Consider the following 13,811-nt stretch of genomic DNA (forward strand, 5'->3'; position numbering starts at 1 on the left):
ACTGGACCAACTTCACTATTAAGACAGAAGGCTACAAGGATCTAATTTTTAATTACTTCAAAGGGCAGGGTGCAACGCATGTGCTAAACAGCAATTTTTATGCAAGTATACAGTTCATCAGTTGCTACTCATCTTCAGAGTTCATACATGCTTGAATAATCCCTGCAAGTATCACTTAAAGCTGAACAGTAACTGAGCTAGTAATCCACAAACCTTTAGTACTAGGAGAAATCAAAGAATAAGTCCTTGAAAACAAACAACTCCCCCCCCAAAAAAAAAACCACAACCCACCCAACAACCCTAAAACAGCAATCCAAAGGGAGCTGGAATATACTCTTTAGTCAACTCCATTGTACTCCACTGACAACTCCTATGAACAAAGAGGCAAGCATAACTCTTCTACAACGTGAAATCACAAAAGTACCTGCCGCTCAAAGACTTGTTTCTACTCTCATCAAGAAAAGGGGAGATTAATAAAATTCATAGCAAAGCAGCATCACAAGTGACAAGACAGGAGGAAAAAGCCAAGATGAGCATTTTTTTCTAGTTCATAGTCTATAACACAGATGTCTGAAGAAGGAATCCTATAGAAAAAGCAAAGCATTCTAAAGAAGCAGTAACTGGTAGGTTATTTTATAAGAGGAGTCAGCTGATACAAGCTGAACTTCTTTCTGAACTGACACCCACACACCCATTTTCTCTACTATACTCACTTATGTATTTATTTTACTTTTTTCTATTCTTTTGAGTGGACACGGAAAACTAGTACAATGATTGTAGCAGTTGGAGGAAATCATATTCTTAAAGAACAGACAGAAAAGCAACTTTACAGAGAAATAGGTAAAAATAACACAAATATGCATATTTTATGGAAGAGGTGTACTAAAGTAAAGTATCTACAAAATCAGAAATCCATGTAATAAAGATCATCTAGTTCAATGAGAGGTTTTTTAAGGTCCCTTCCAACCCAAACCATTCTGTGATTCTATGACGTTCTGTACACATTTTATTTACTGTTTTCTTGACAGAAGGTATTTAAAACCAGAAGCTTATTATGTAAATGTGTTATACATAGTATGATGATTCCCTGAAGGGATATCGATGTCTGTGCATACGGTGGCAGGGCACAGGAAACCAGCTAACATGTAAGCAGAGTACTGAAATAGTTCTCAAGTCAGACCTTTACCTTGTTCCTGGTTTTAGGTATAGAAATCAGCTGCAAGCTCAATTTTAGTGGTATCAAATAAACTTACGTTCAGTTACATTTCAAGAGATATGAACTGAATTGCTAAATCACTAAAGAGAACAGGAAGAAAAGTATGACTTCGGTATATTCACACTAAAGATAAATATCAGCGTTAAAGCACGGCGAGTTGTGACAATTATCAAAAGCAAACGGTTTTAGAGGTTTAATAACTCTTTATGCCACTAGTGCAGCTCACGCATATCAGTAACATTTTCAGTATGCAGAAGACAGCAAAAAGAGCAAACTTACCTACAGTAGCTCTAATTAAGGGGGAGGAATCACCAATGTTGTTCAGACATTCACTTTTAATGAAGTCAGTTACCCCACTGGGAAAGTTGTGAAAATGTGCTTTTACATTGTTCTTCAAGATGAGACCACTCAAGGAACGTGTTGGTTCATCTGCAACAGAAAATAATTACAGTCAACCTCCAAGCAGCTCATAGGAATAAGGCAGATTTCCAGAACAATGCAGCAAGAGCAAAGCTTATATAGATATTAATCTTAATTTCCTTATCTCTTCCTCCAGCTACACCCATCAATTCACATACTAAAGATTTTCAGATTCAGAGTTCACTATTTCTCTTTATTCAAAATTAGAATATCAGTATTACAAAACTTTCTCTTAAAATATAGAATTTGTATGGAGATACAGGCAAGGAATAGATCTGAAGTCATAGGATATAGGAGTCTCATGAAAGAAATTGGTCAAAGACATTTAGACATTCTGATTATACTGACTGTCTTGCTGCAACACTGATACTGTAGGAACTCGCTCACTCCTTCCCCCTCCCAGTGGGATGGGGAAGAGAACCTGAAAAAAAGTAAAACTCGTAGGTAGAGATAAGAACAGTTTAAGCATAAAATAAAATAATAATAATAATAATAATAATGAAAAGCAGTATAATAAAAAAGAGATAGAGAAATAAAACCCAGGAAAAGACAAATGATGCACAATGCAATTGCTCACCACCCGCTGACCGATGCTGCAGCAGCGATTCCCCCCCAGCCAACTCCCCCCAGTTTATGTACTGAGTATGACTTCCTATGGTATGGAATAGCCCTTTGGCTAGTTGAGGTCACCTGTCCTGGCCACGCTCCCTCCCAGCTTCTTGTGCACCTGCTCGCTGGCAGAGCGTGGGAAACTGAAATATCCTTAACATAGGATAAGCTCAGCTCAGCAACACCTAAAAGATCAGTGTGTTACCAACATTATTCTCACACTGAATCCGAAAGACAGCACTGTACCAGCTACTGGGAAGAAAATTAACTCTATCCCAGCCAAAACCAGGACACAGGCCTTCAAAACTATTAACATCCCAACAGAAATAAGGATAAGCAAAATAAGAGATACAACTTTCAAATATAAAGTATTTTCAAACAAAAGTTACTGCGTCACAACATCAAGCCTTTCAGAACACCCACAATGTTATGATATGAACAGTGGCACTGAGTGCACCCTCAGCAAGTTTGCTGATGACACCAAGTGTGGTGAGGTCGACACACTGGAGGGAAAGGATGGCATCCAGAGGGACCTGGACAGGCTTGAGAGGTGGGCCAGAGTGAACATCATGAAGTTTAACAAAACCAAGCACAAGGTCCTGAACATGGGTCGGGGCAATCCCAAGCACAAACACAGGCTGGGCAATGATGAGTGGATTGAGAGCAGCCCTGCAGAGAAGGGCTTGGGGGTATCAGTGGATGGAAAACTGACTGTGAGCCAGCAATGTGCGCTCATAGCCCAGAAAGCCAACCATGTCCTGGGCTGCATCAAGAGAAGTGTGGCCAGCAGGTTGAGGGAGGGGATTCTCCCCCTCTAATCCACTCTCATGAGACCCCACCTGCAGTGCTGTGTCCATCTCTGGGGCCCCCAACATAGGAAGGACACGGACCTGTTTGAGTGGGTCCAGAGGAGGCCATGAAGATGATCAGGGGGCTGGAGCACCTCCCCTGTGAGGACAGGCTGAGAGAGTTGGGGTTGTTCAGCCTGGAGAAGAGAGGGCTCCAAAGAGACCTTACAGCAGCCTTCCAGTACTTAAAGGGAGCTACAGGAAAGATGGGGAGTATAGTGATAGGATGAGAGGTAATGGTTTTAAATTGAAAGAGGGTAGATTTAGATGAGATATAAGGAAGAAATTCTTTACTGTGAGCATAGCAAGACTGGAAGAGGCTGTCCAGAGAAGTTGTGGCTGCCCATGGCAGCGGGGTTGGAACTAAATGATATTTAAAGTCCCTTCCAACCCAAACCATCCTATGATATGATGATTCTATGATATGCAGACATTTAAAAAAAAAAAACCACACAGAAAACCCCACACCATAATCAAAATCTTAATTTGAGAAAAAGATTTTATGATATGACTGCACAAGGATATTTATGGAATCCAGGGTGTTCAGCAACTTCACAGCTATGTTGTCAGAAGACAGTAATATAGGTCTAGATGGAGTTCTTGCTGTAACACTGAGATTACAGGCAGATGGCCTAAGAGCTGAGTAAGACACTCTTTAGTCTTCATAGATTCTACAGTAAGTTCTGCCAGCCATATGCTGCAGCCATGAAAAAGATCACAGACTTGCCTCCTTCTATCTCAGTCAACCTGGAAGCATAGAGAGTTGACAAGAACATGTAGTACAAGAAAAAGAAGGAAAGCGAAGCAGACCTCTGGCATTTAATATCATCATTGGTGCCAAATCATTTCATCAGTGGAAGATTCCCCTCTCACATTGCCTCACTTTATTATAAAGCCATATCACATAATCATCATTCAGTTCTCAGTAAATTTTCAATTCTGTTGCAAGACTTAATACTAGTTCCAGATTTCAATGATTTACAGACAGAACAAATGGATGCATACCCACATTACACATTTCAATTATTTTAGGGCTATTGCAGTGCTTTTAAGAACTATAATGTGCCCTCAGCCGTATTTTCGCTAATGAGGGTTTGGATGACACAAGGTGCATGTGTGAAAGCAACTAGGTTTTTGTAGCTCACCTGCAAGTCCAGGTGAGCATTTGTTTCACCATGCCTTTTCATCCTCTCTTCCTTAGAGCACAACTCCCTAGCTTACTAAATGAACTGAGCAACTGGGATGAGGGTAGCATTTATCCACTCACAGACTGTGATATAATGATTATAAGCATAGCTATATTTTGACCTATTATTCTTGTGATACTGGCAACTTTAAATGTCAGGGTGAGACTTTTTCTAAAGCAAAACTGCTCTGCTGAGTTCAGTCTTAAAGCTGTTAAGCCTTTTTCAGAAATAAGCTATCATTCTGTGTGCTTTAACAAGATTTAATATGTACAAATACAAAGTGTGACAAAAATCATGATTAGTGTCACTGTTGTGCATGAAGATTTCTGATCCATTAATGAGAGACTATCTCAAAAGAACTAAACCAAAAATAATGATCCCACCAGAGCAGTGTCATACGGAAGTAGAAGAGGAGTAATTTCTTCTGTCCTAATGCATAAGAATACAGTACAGAGACCTCTTAATGAGCTTCCTAGCAGAAAAAGATCCTACTTTTTTTTTTGGATGCTGAACTTTTAAGTAACCTTAAGTATAACACTTTTGGCTTAAACTGGTATGTTTTACTATCATGTCAGAAGCAGGATTAACAATGTTTCAAAATACTCAGTGAATCTGAATACATAAATGACCTTGAAATGTAGTGGTTAGTCTGAAATTAATCAGTGCTCAATTGACTCATGTGAGTCATGGAAAATAATTTGACACAACTGCCTAAGTTTAGGAATGTCTGTAAGACACCAAAACAAAGTTGGAAATGTTCCCCTGATGCTGAGTGTTACATAGTCATTGAACAATAAGTAGAAACCGCTATATTTCTGAAGATGGTGTTGTAAATAGTTAACTAAGACATGTACAATACAGGAAGGTGTTGAACTGCTGACCAACAATTAGCTTGTTGGTTAGTTATGGAAGTTTCAGTATTCTAACTAATAATGACCACACGTCAATTAGAATGCAAAATCTGTACATCTCTACAGGCTTGCAAAAACATTAAAAGTTTTAAGAACTAATCGTCTGGTTTCACTGCTACTTTCAGCTTCTCTATCATACCACCCCAAACTGGTTGTCTCAGCACCTTTCCTCTCTAATGCCATTTTATGGATCAACTCCTGATCCTGTAGTTAAATCAGTGCTAGAACTCTTATTATAGAGAGCAAAAGAATCCTTAAGAAATGGAAATTCAGTGTGATGAGAGTATGATTCACTACAAGATCCCAAACTACGTAACAATCGCACAATACTGTTGCGGTTTGAGAACATCTAAAAAGTAGTGTCATCTCTCTTTGGCGTTTCTTTGTTGTGGGGGGTAGATGACAAGTACCTTTGCACTAAGTGCATAGGGAAAATAAACAATGAGGTTCCCAACAGAAGTTCCTTAGACAGCATTTGGCAGTGAATGAATTAGGATTTAGAGTCATTAATCTATCTGAAGAAGTGACTTGGTCAGATGAATAGATGTTTTGTCACTCTCCGAATACATCAAAAGTGAATGTTATTTATTAGAACATGACAATGTCACAAGCCGTTCAAACACAAGAATTAATCAGATGAGTAAAGTAAGACTGTTATCAAATTAAATAATTCAGCATACTGTTTAGATTACTGAATGAGTACTGGGAAGCATAAAATACAAGATACTCACCAACACTGGTGTTGTATAGGGTACCGTGCTTTGGAAGTTTTGACTATTTCTCCATCTGTCTATATCGTATAGGTACAGCTTAACAGAAGGTTATGTGGTGGCATGCATGTATAGGTTGCCTTTACACAGCACCATCTTTTATTACTTTAGAAACTTAAGTGTTTTCTACTATTTGGCTATACAACAGTTCTTACTAGGAACTGATTCTCTGCTAGTTAGAGTACCATCTAAGGAACTCTGATGTGTGACCATGCTGCTCTGTTTTAATCTGGGGCATCTGTTTTAATTAAACAGTTAAAGCTGCTGAAACACCTTTATGGATTAATCCTGCTCATCAGAGATACCTTCGTGAAACTGGTAGCCGGCGAATTAGAACCTGACCTCACACAATGGTCTTTTTCTTGCTCAGCTTCAAAGATCTTTCAATACCAACATGCCAAGAAAGTTCACAATGGAATGGACTCATGAAAACTGCTGTCCAGATCAAGTTTAAATTCCAACACTCATCAGAAAACATTCACATCAAACCCACAAGACCACTTCGCATCCCAGTAACAGTTTATAAAAAGCCATTTCAAATTCTGCTCACAGAGCTATACGAGTTATTAGTCTCATTATTACCAGAAAACAAATAACCATCTCTGCAGATTTCTGTTGAAACAAGAACCTGGGGGAGGTGGGGACAGGACCTTCCTCCATGGTACTGTTCCATGTCAAAGTAAGGTACTATGAACGGCTGAGTCATGACACGAACAAGATCAAGAGCTGCAGACACTGCTCTATCTTCAACTGGTTTATAGAATTCCAAAGCTTTTAGCTTAAAAGACCTCCTTAAAGCCTATGACAAAGGCAGTGTACTAAAGCAGTGTTGTCAATCCCAGCTCATTCACCTTCAGACTAAAAGTTCATCTCAAGAATTCTGATCCTTGACTGCGATAGCCTTACATCAGGCCATGATCAATCCACTGAGACAACACTGTTGAGACCAAAGACTATAGAGTTCCCACATTAGGACGGAGTGAAGAGTCAGCCACTAAAACACAATCCAAGATCAGAACCATAAAGGCTTTGTATAGCTATAACAAAATATATATTTACAGCTATACAGGCCAACAGAAAGCTGCTAGGACCATCATGCATTTGTCTCAATATCTTCCGATTAGCCTAGGTCCAAAAGCAAAACGTTACAAAACTGCACACAAATTAATCATGCCCTTTGTCTCTTGTCTAAGAAGGATAAAAGGTAGATCTGAGAAAGGACGTGTGTTTTGGCAATAAGGATGGACAGTCTGAATCTTAACTAGAATAGATATCACATCAGTAGTTCTGTTGTTTTTTCACCACATTGAGTGGCATTAGGTATGTCAAATCTTACCTAAGAGGTGGTAAACTCTGACACCACTGTTGTTCTTGCAATTTTTATATAAAATATCCACCATCATGAAGGCCATATTAAGCCAAGTAGAACACCACAATAATTCTGACCCCATATAAAGACAGCTTCCCTTTTTTCGCTGAGGCCTGAATATCATAGTCAAAGAATGGATACATGCAGAAACATAGTAGGAATAGTCTAGAGAGATTACAAAGTCTCAACATAGTTTCTCCTTAGAGTTGAATAGAGAAATGTTACCAGAAGGCAACACAGTAGTCTCTGCTGATGCAAGCAGGCTAGATCATCTCATAGTACCCAGATACAACAAAATACTATGGCAGGAGTAGGACAGAGTCACCACACACAATACTCCCCAACTGTCAAACTGAATTTATGAAGATTAGAATAGTCTTGGTGAGTGACAATGGACATAATCTTTTGATATTTTAGATAGGGATATTCATTTACAGAAGGTATAAACAAAGTAAGGCTTTGATACAGACAATTTTGGGAATTTTGTCATTATGGTCAACAAGATCCTAAAAATCAGAACTTCCACTTACAGTATGAATTGTCCATTCATGCAGAGGCGTAAGAGTGAGGCCAAAGACAATTTGGTACAACCTCTACTGCAGTAAAATGAGGCTATTTAACACACATATCAATCAACCAGTACAGAATTCCCACATTCAGGAGCTGTCACCTAAACGTATCCTTAAGCACGGTTTTTTCAGCAGTGGTTTCAACAGCAGCAAAAACTGGACCAAAGATTAGTCCCATCTACTATCAAACCAAGCTCTTCTTCTCATGCACTATCAAAACACCTCAATTTTTACTGAATAAGTTGTCAGTGATGTTTGAAACTTATTTCTATGGCTCCTTCTGCCAAGATGGTATGGCCATAACAAAAGCATGAACTTCCAACGGTATGCTTTGATCCATGGTGTAAAGCACTCTAGTTGTTTCCCCTAGTCAACAAACTTGGCAAGGCTGTAGGACAGATCGCCAACAGAACCCTCTTCAGGAGGGGAAAGGAAAGAAGTCTTTCCCAGTTGTACCCATCCATCACTGGTCCAAAAGAGGATGCAAAAGTCCTGTAGCTACTGAACAGCAGTTCTGACAGACTCTTTACTTTGCTTGAGCAGGACTAATGAGGGATGACAGAAGACTATTGGTTGGATTAGCTTCAAGGTAACAGGATAGTTAGAATCTGGCAAATAGTACGAAAAGCACCAACACGAGACTCAGTTACGGCACCCTCAACATTCTGCAAGTTTCCAAACCAAGGAATACTAACTTAAAAAATAGTTGTTTTGGACAAAAGATGATGACTGAAAATGTCACTAATGCATGACAACAGCACCCCTGAAGTAACAGCTGCTTCTCAGCAGTCTCACAAGAGACTTCATTGTAGTGGTTTAACCTCAGCTGGCGATTAAACACCACACAGCTGCTTGCTCACTCTTCCCTCCACAGTGGGAGATAATCAGTAAAAAAACCTGAAACTCGTGGGTTGAGATAAAGACCACTTAACAGGACAGAAAAGGGAAAATAGTAATAAGAATATACAAAACAAGCGATGCACAACACAATTGCTCACCACCCACTGTAGTACACTGGAAAGACAATCTTTCACACACCCTCATCATTACTAAGGAATTGCCTGAATTTACCAACTAGTATAGGTTACACAGTATGTCATATGCAGTTTGTAGTGAAGTCCATGAGAATAAAACTGAAAGTAGTCAGCTGATTTCTGCATTTTACTATAAATAAGACTTCAAAATTAAGATTCTGACAGACATCATCTTCGGACAACTCTAGTATGTGATCTTCAAAACATTTAACAGTCTCATTACTAGGGAGATCATTATCATAACTGAATTTAGCAGCATGTTTTATAATCTGTATAGTCATGATTCATCAAAGTTATTCCACAATTTCACTGCAGTCTGATAAAGGTATGATGCTCCAACGTTTCTGGGAATATTCCATAGGACATTTAGAATGGAATCTATTCCAAGACTGAAACTACACACCAATAATTTATCAGATTTTTCTTCCACAAAGACTCCCAAGAGGATAAATGAGTTCTACATGACTATGGAGCTCAACCAACCAGCAAACTGACTACAGGCATAAGCTTCCTATTTCTTTCAAGCTAAATAATTTTTTTTAAAAAAAGGGAGAATAAAACAGTCAATATCTCAAGAACTTACCTTCAGACTTCAGCTTCGTAAGAACAAAAATCAGGTAGTTGTTGAAATCTGGATACTGATTGAGTTGTTCTAGTTTCTGAAGAAAGAAACTGTTAAGGAAAGTTGAATCTTCACACACAGCATTTATAGCTTTCTGGATACAAAGATTATTAAATGAGTTATGTACTGCTGCATCATTTCAACCAGCTGTTACTATAAGCTCATAATATACAGAGTATGAACAATCTAAAAACAGTTTCTATGATTTCCTTACTGAAGCAATAACTTTTAATTATGGGGACATCTGACAAGAAAATAATCCAGGGACAGACACAGAAATTAACAGATCCTTAAAAATATTTGTAAAGCCGTTAAAAAAAAGCTTCCTCTGTACCATTTCAGATTTCAACACCTACACTGAGAAGCCCACCAAACCCAAGGAATACACTGAGACACAATCCCATAATACATCTTTTTTTCCCCCTCCAAAATACATAAGAGCATTTCAGCATTATAATGCAAGAGCTATGATTTTGATAAGCTACTTATTTTAATATTAGACATATACTTCTTTATGATGTTAACTAGGCACAGCCTGAGCTTTCATCAATGAAAACCTCTTTTAAGTCAGTGTAGTATCACCTCTAAGTTACTACACCTACTAGATACCATCAGTATGCCAAACAAGACATTTAACAAAGAATGATTTTTAGAAGAAGTAAGATTATTTGCTCCTCAGGCATTTACTTTACTTGACATTTAGCTAAATCTCTAACCATTTGAAGTAGCTAAACATCAGGCAAACACATGTACGTTAGGACTTGATGGCCCAGTAAAGTTATAAAGGATCCATTTCCTTCCAGTGACCAACTTAAACTCCATGTTTAGGTATATAGGTTGTTTATCTCAAGTAGTAACTTCTACAGAAAAGCCTGCCCTTTTTCCACTTAGCAAAACAGTAAAGCATACTTATCACAGCCACAAGCTCCTTTGCTGTGAAACACACAGAAGGTGGAACGTAAACAGGAGGATGGTCAGGGCAAGCGAAAATAATGGCCTCTACATAGCCTCTAGAAATGAAAAACCACACACCCAAAGACTGTTGTCAAAGGTGCCAAGCCAAACAGCTCTTTCAGGAACAGCCAAGAAGAGGGTAGCATGTTTCAGAATTTTTTTCTTCTCCAAGCTTCAACACCATAATCACCAAAATAGTCAGCTGAACATTACTAAGATCTCTGAATTTCAATGGATCAAATAGGTAGGTGCAGGCAGTGAGCAGAAAGAACTGAACAGCAGTATTTAATAGAAACTTAATGAGAAAACACTTATCAAAGAATAGCTTATAGGCCATATTTTCTTAACAACTTCACCCACTTTTTTTTTTTTTTTTTTACTCCAAGAAACATCTAACACCTCCATTTGAAAAATATCTGAAGCCTTACCAATTCATAACTGTTAACAAAGGGTTTTGGCTAACCTACACTCCCCACTTTGTTACATCTGAGTTCTAAGCACCCAAATGTGCCAAAACAGTGTCATAAAGAAAGAGCATGACAGAATCAACACACTGATAATCTTACAAAAAATTATGGACTGACAGTACTTTAAATTTGAAATCACTAACGACCACTCTGCTTGGACATGCTACTAAGTCGCATTCTACAATACAATAGCCATCAGAAATTTTTTGTGGAAACAGTCTCAAAGGACATATATACATATACATGTATTTTAATTTTTTTTTTAATTATAGGACATGTCCTGTCAAGTTGTATTAGAACATTTTCCCAAGCTGATGTATAATACAATGGTAAAAGTGTGCCACTTCTCTAAACTTCACAGGCTAACATATGAGGACCTCCTTGAAAGCACGGTATGGTATCTCAGGTATCTCAGCAGAGCAGTGAGTCACCACTACCATTTAAAAAGAATTTCAAACATCAGTTAACAGCACTTTTGTTCAGTCTATTTCTACTCATCTTCAAGACAGACAGCATCACCGATATTGCTCATCCTACTTCTACACTGTTATTTTTCAATAAACAAACTAGATGCTGTTATCTGAAGCAGAGCTTTAAAATGTAATTTTACATTAAAGCTACACTGTAAATACTGTTGCTATAAACACTTTTGTATGTTAAATACTAAAGAACATCAGTTTACATCTGCGGCATTATCATAACACTTTACTTGGTCAGACACTGCTCGATTTTTCAAAGGAAGAAATAGCATCTTAAAAATCTGAAACATAGCTGCAAGAACAGGATGATCAAGATGAAAACTACCTTCACCTTTCAGATAAAGGGCAGAAGCCTTCCTAAGGTTGACCGCATCTGTTCTGAAAGCCTAGAAATAGAGCAAATTTGGCTTCAAGCTAAACTCTTAAAATAATGTAAATATATATACACATATGTATGTTCTCAACAACTTAAATTGTTGCCTTCTGTGAAGACCTTCAAGCAAATGCCTTTAATAAAAAGGGATCAAGATGATAAAATATTATTCATAGAATTTCTAGATATTTTAAAGCACTTATATGGCTAGCTCAAGGAGCAGGGGACAGTAGAGGAGAGTTTTATTTTTCAAGAGCTATGCTTCTGCTAGCCTTAATTTACAATTTTACTCTCTTGATCTTTGTTCCTTAAAACCTGGCTATTTCATCATTTCTACAATCAAGAGAGACTTAGGGGAGTAAAAAACCCAACAATCCACAAGACAAACACCAAATGCACTGCAGAGCAGCACAAGAAGCCACACACAGTAGATTTCCCCCTTCCCGTAAATTTTAACGAGTGCAACAAGCAGTATTTCAGGCTCGGGCTTCTAGGCAAGCAGAAATATCCTCACAACACAGCAGAATGCGTAGTGTCAGAGCCAGCAGGCCAACGAGGGCGCGCAGGCAGCGGCTCCACCAGGGGCACTCCCCCCCCCAGATACGGCTTTCGCCTCGAATCCCGGTGCCGGATTACCTCAGGAGGCCCCTGCTCGCCCCGGCTTTGCCGCAGGGGCGACGGGCACCCCTTGCGGCGCCGCCCGCTCTGCCCAGCGGGCCGCGGGGCACCCCGGCCCCCTCGGCGGGATCCGCCGGGGCGAGGGCCGCGCGCCGGCCCAACGTGGGGGAACCCGGGAAAGCGGCAGAGGAACCGGCGGAGCCGCGCCAGAGCCCGGGCTTTAAAAAGGAAAAAAAAAAACCCCAAACCACCCAAAAAACAAAACCGAAAAAAACCCCACCCAAAAAACCCAAACCCGGCCCCTGGCTCCGGGCTCGCGACAGGTGCCCGGGCCCCCGCCGGGGGGGAGGCGGCCCCCGGACCGCCTCGGCGGTTCAAACGCCGCGCCACAGCCACCCGCTCCGGCGGAGGCTCGGCCCACCGCTCTGTGCCGGCTCCCCGGGCAGCGCAGAGAAGGCCCGGCCCGGCCCGGCCCGGCCGCCGCCGCCTGCCGCAGCGCCGGCCTGCTGCCGCGCAGGCCGCGCTCCCCGCGCCCGCCGCCCCCGGCCTCCCCAGCGCCCGCCCGGGCCCGTCGCGGTCCCGCTCTGCCCGCCCCACCCAGGCCTCGGCCAAGGATACTTGTTGCACGGCTCTCTGCGTGGTGGTGTCCGGGGACTGGGACTCCTTGAGCAGCTGCAGGATCTGCTGGAGCCCCTGCTCGTCGGGCTTCCACTCGTACTCCATCTTGGCTCGCTGGAAAACACCAGACAACAGGCGGCCGCGGTTAGGTCCAACGCGGCGCGGCAGGGCCCAGGCCGGCGGAGGGCGGAAAGGAAGGCAGGCCGGAGGGAGCGAGGGGGGGATCGCGGCGCCCAGCCCGCTCCGGCTCTCACCCCCACGGCGCGCACCCCGCCAGGCACCCCCCACCAACCGCCCGGGCCCGCCGCCGGACGCACGACCGACACCGACCTGCTCCCGCCGCCACCGCCCGCTGTGCTCCGCGCCGAGCAGACTGAGTCACGGCGAACGTAATGCGGCCCGAAGACCCGCCCCTCGTCCTCCGAGCGCCGGACACGCCCCCGGCCGCCGTCAGCCTTCCCCCGGTGCGTCCCACACCGTCAGGAGCCTGGGGACGACAAAACGCGAGCTCCTCAGTACCGGCCGGCGGCACGCCGGCCGCCGCCGCCAGCCACCCGGGAACAGAGAGAAGCCTGCGGCAGCCGCGGGGCAAAGCGGCGCCCCGGCCCGGCCTCCTGGGACAGCTGCGGCCGCGCACGCCCAGCGCCCGGCAGGCAGCGGGGAGGCTGCTGCCCACGGAGGAGAGGCGTGGGTGCGAAAGCAGACCCAGGAGTCATGAACGTATACCTGCGTTGCTGTCTGCTGTAC

General features: G+C 42.0%; 1 protein-coding gene across 3 annotated transcripts in view; it reads right to left on the reverse strand.

Annotated features, from left to right (window-relative positions):
- Positions 1 to 13,550, reverse strand: part of TNPO1 (transportin 1) — a 62,353-nt gene extending 48,803 nt beyond the window's left edge. For all 3 annotated transcript variants that reach the window (XR_012621768.1, XR_012621769.1, XM_074813466.1), the window contains exons 1-4: positions 13,395 to 13,550; positions 13,065 to 13,178; positions 9,517 to 9,592; positions 1,496 to 1,645 (exon numbers count right to left, since the gene is read on the reverse strand). Coding sequence is in view for 1 of the 3 variants with exons in the window: in XM_074813466.1 (XP_074669567.1) it covers positions 1,496 to 1,645; positions 9,517 to 9,592; positions 13,065 to 13,169 (331 nt within the window). In the remaining 2 variants the exon portion in view is untranslated. The remainder of the gene's footprint in view (positions 1 to 1,495; positions 1,646 to 9,516; positions 9,593 to 13,064; positions 13,179 to 13,394) is intronic.
- Between the last annotated feature and the right edge of the window lie 261 nt (positions 13,551 to 13,811).

This window comes from Strix aluco, chromosome Z (assembly GCF_031877795.1).
Source record: "Strix aluco isolate bStrAlu1 chromosome Z, bStrAlu1.hap1, whole genome shotgun sequence".
Taxonomy (NCBI): Eukaryota; Metazoa; Chordata; class Aves; order Strigiformes; family Strigidae; genus Strix; species Strix aluco.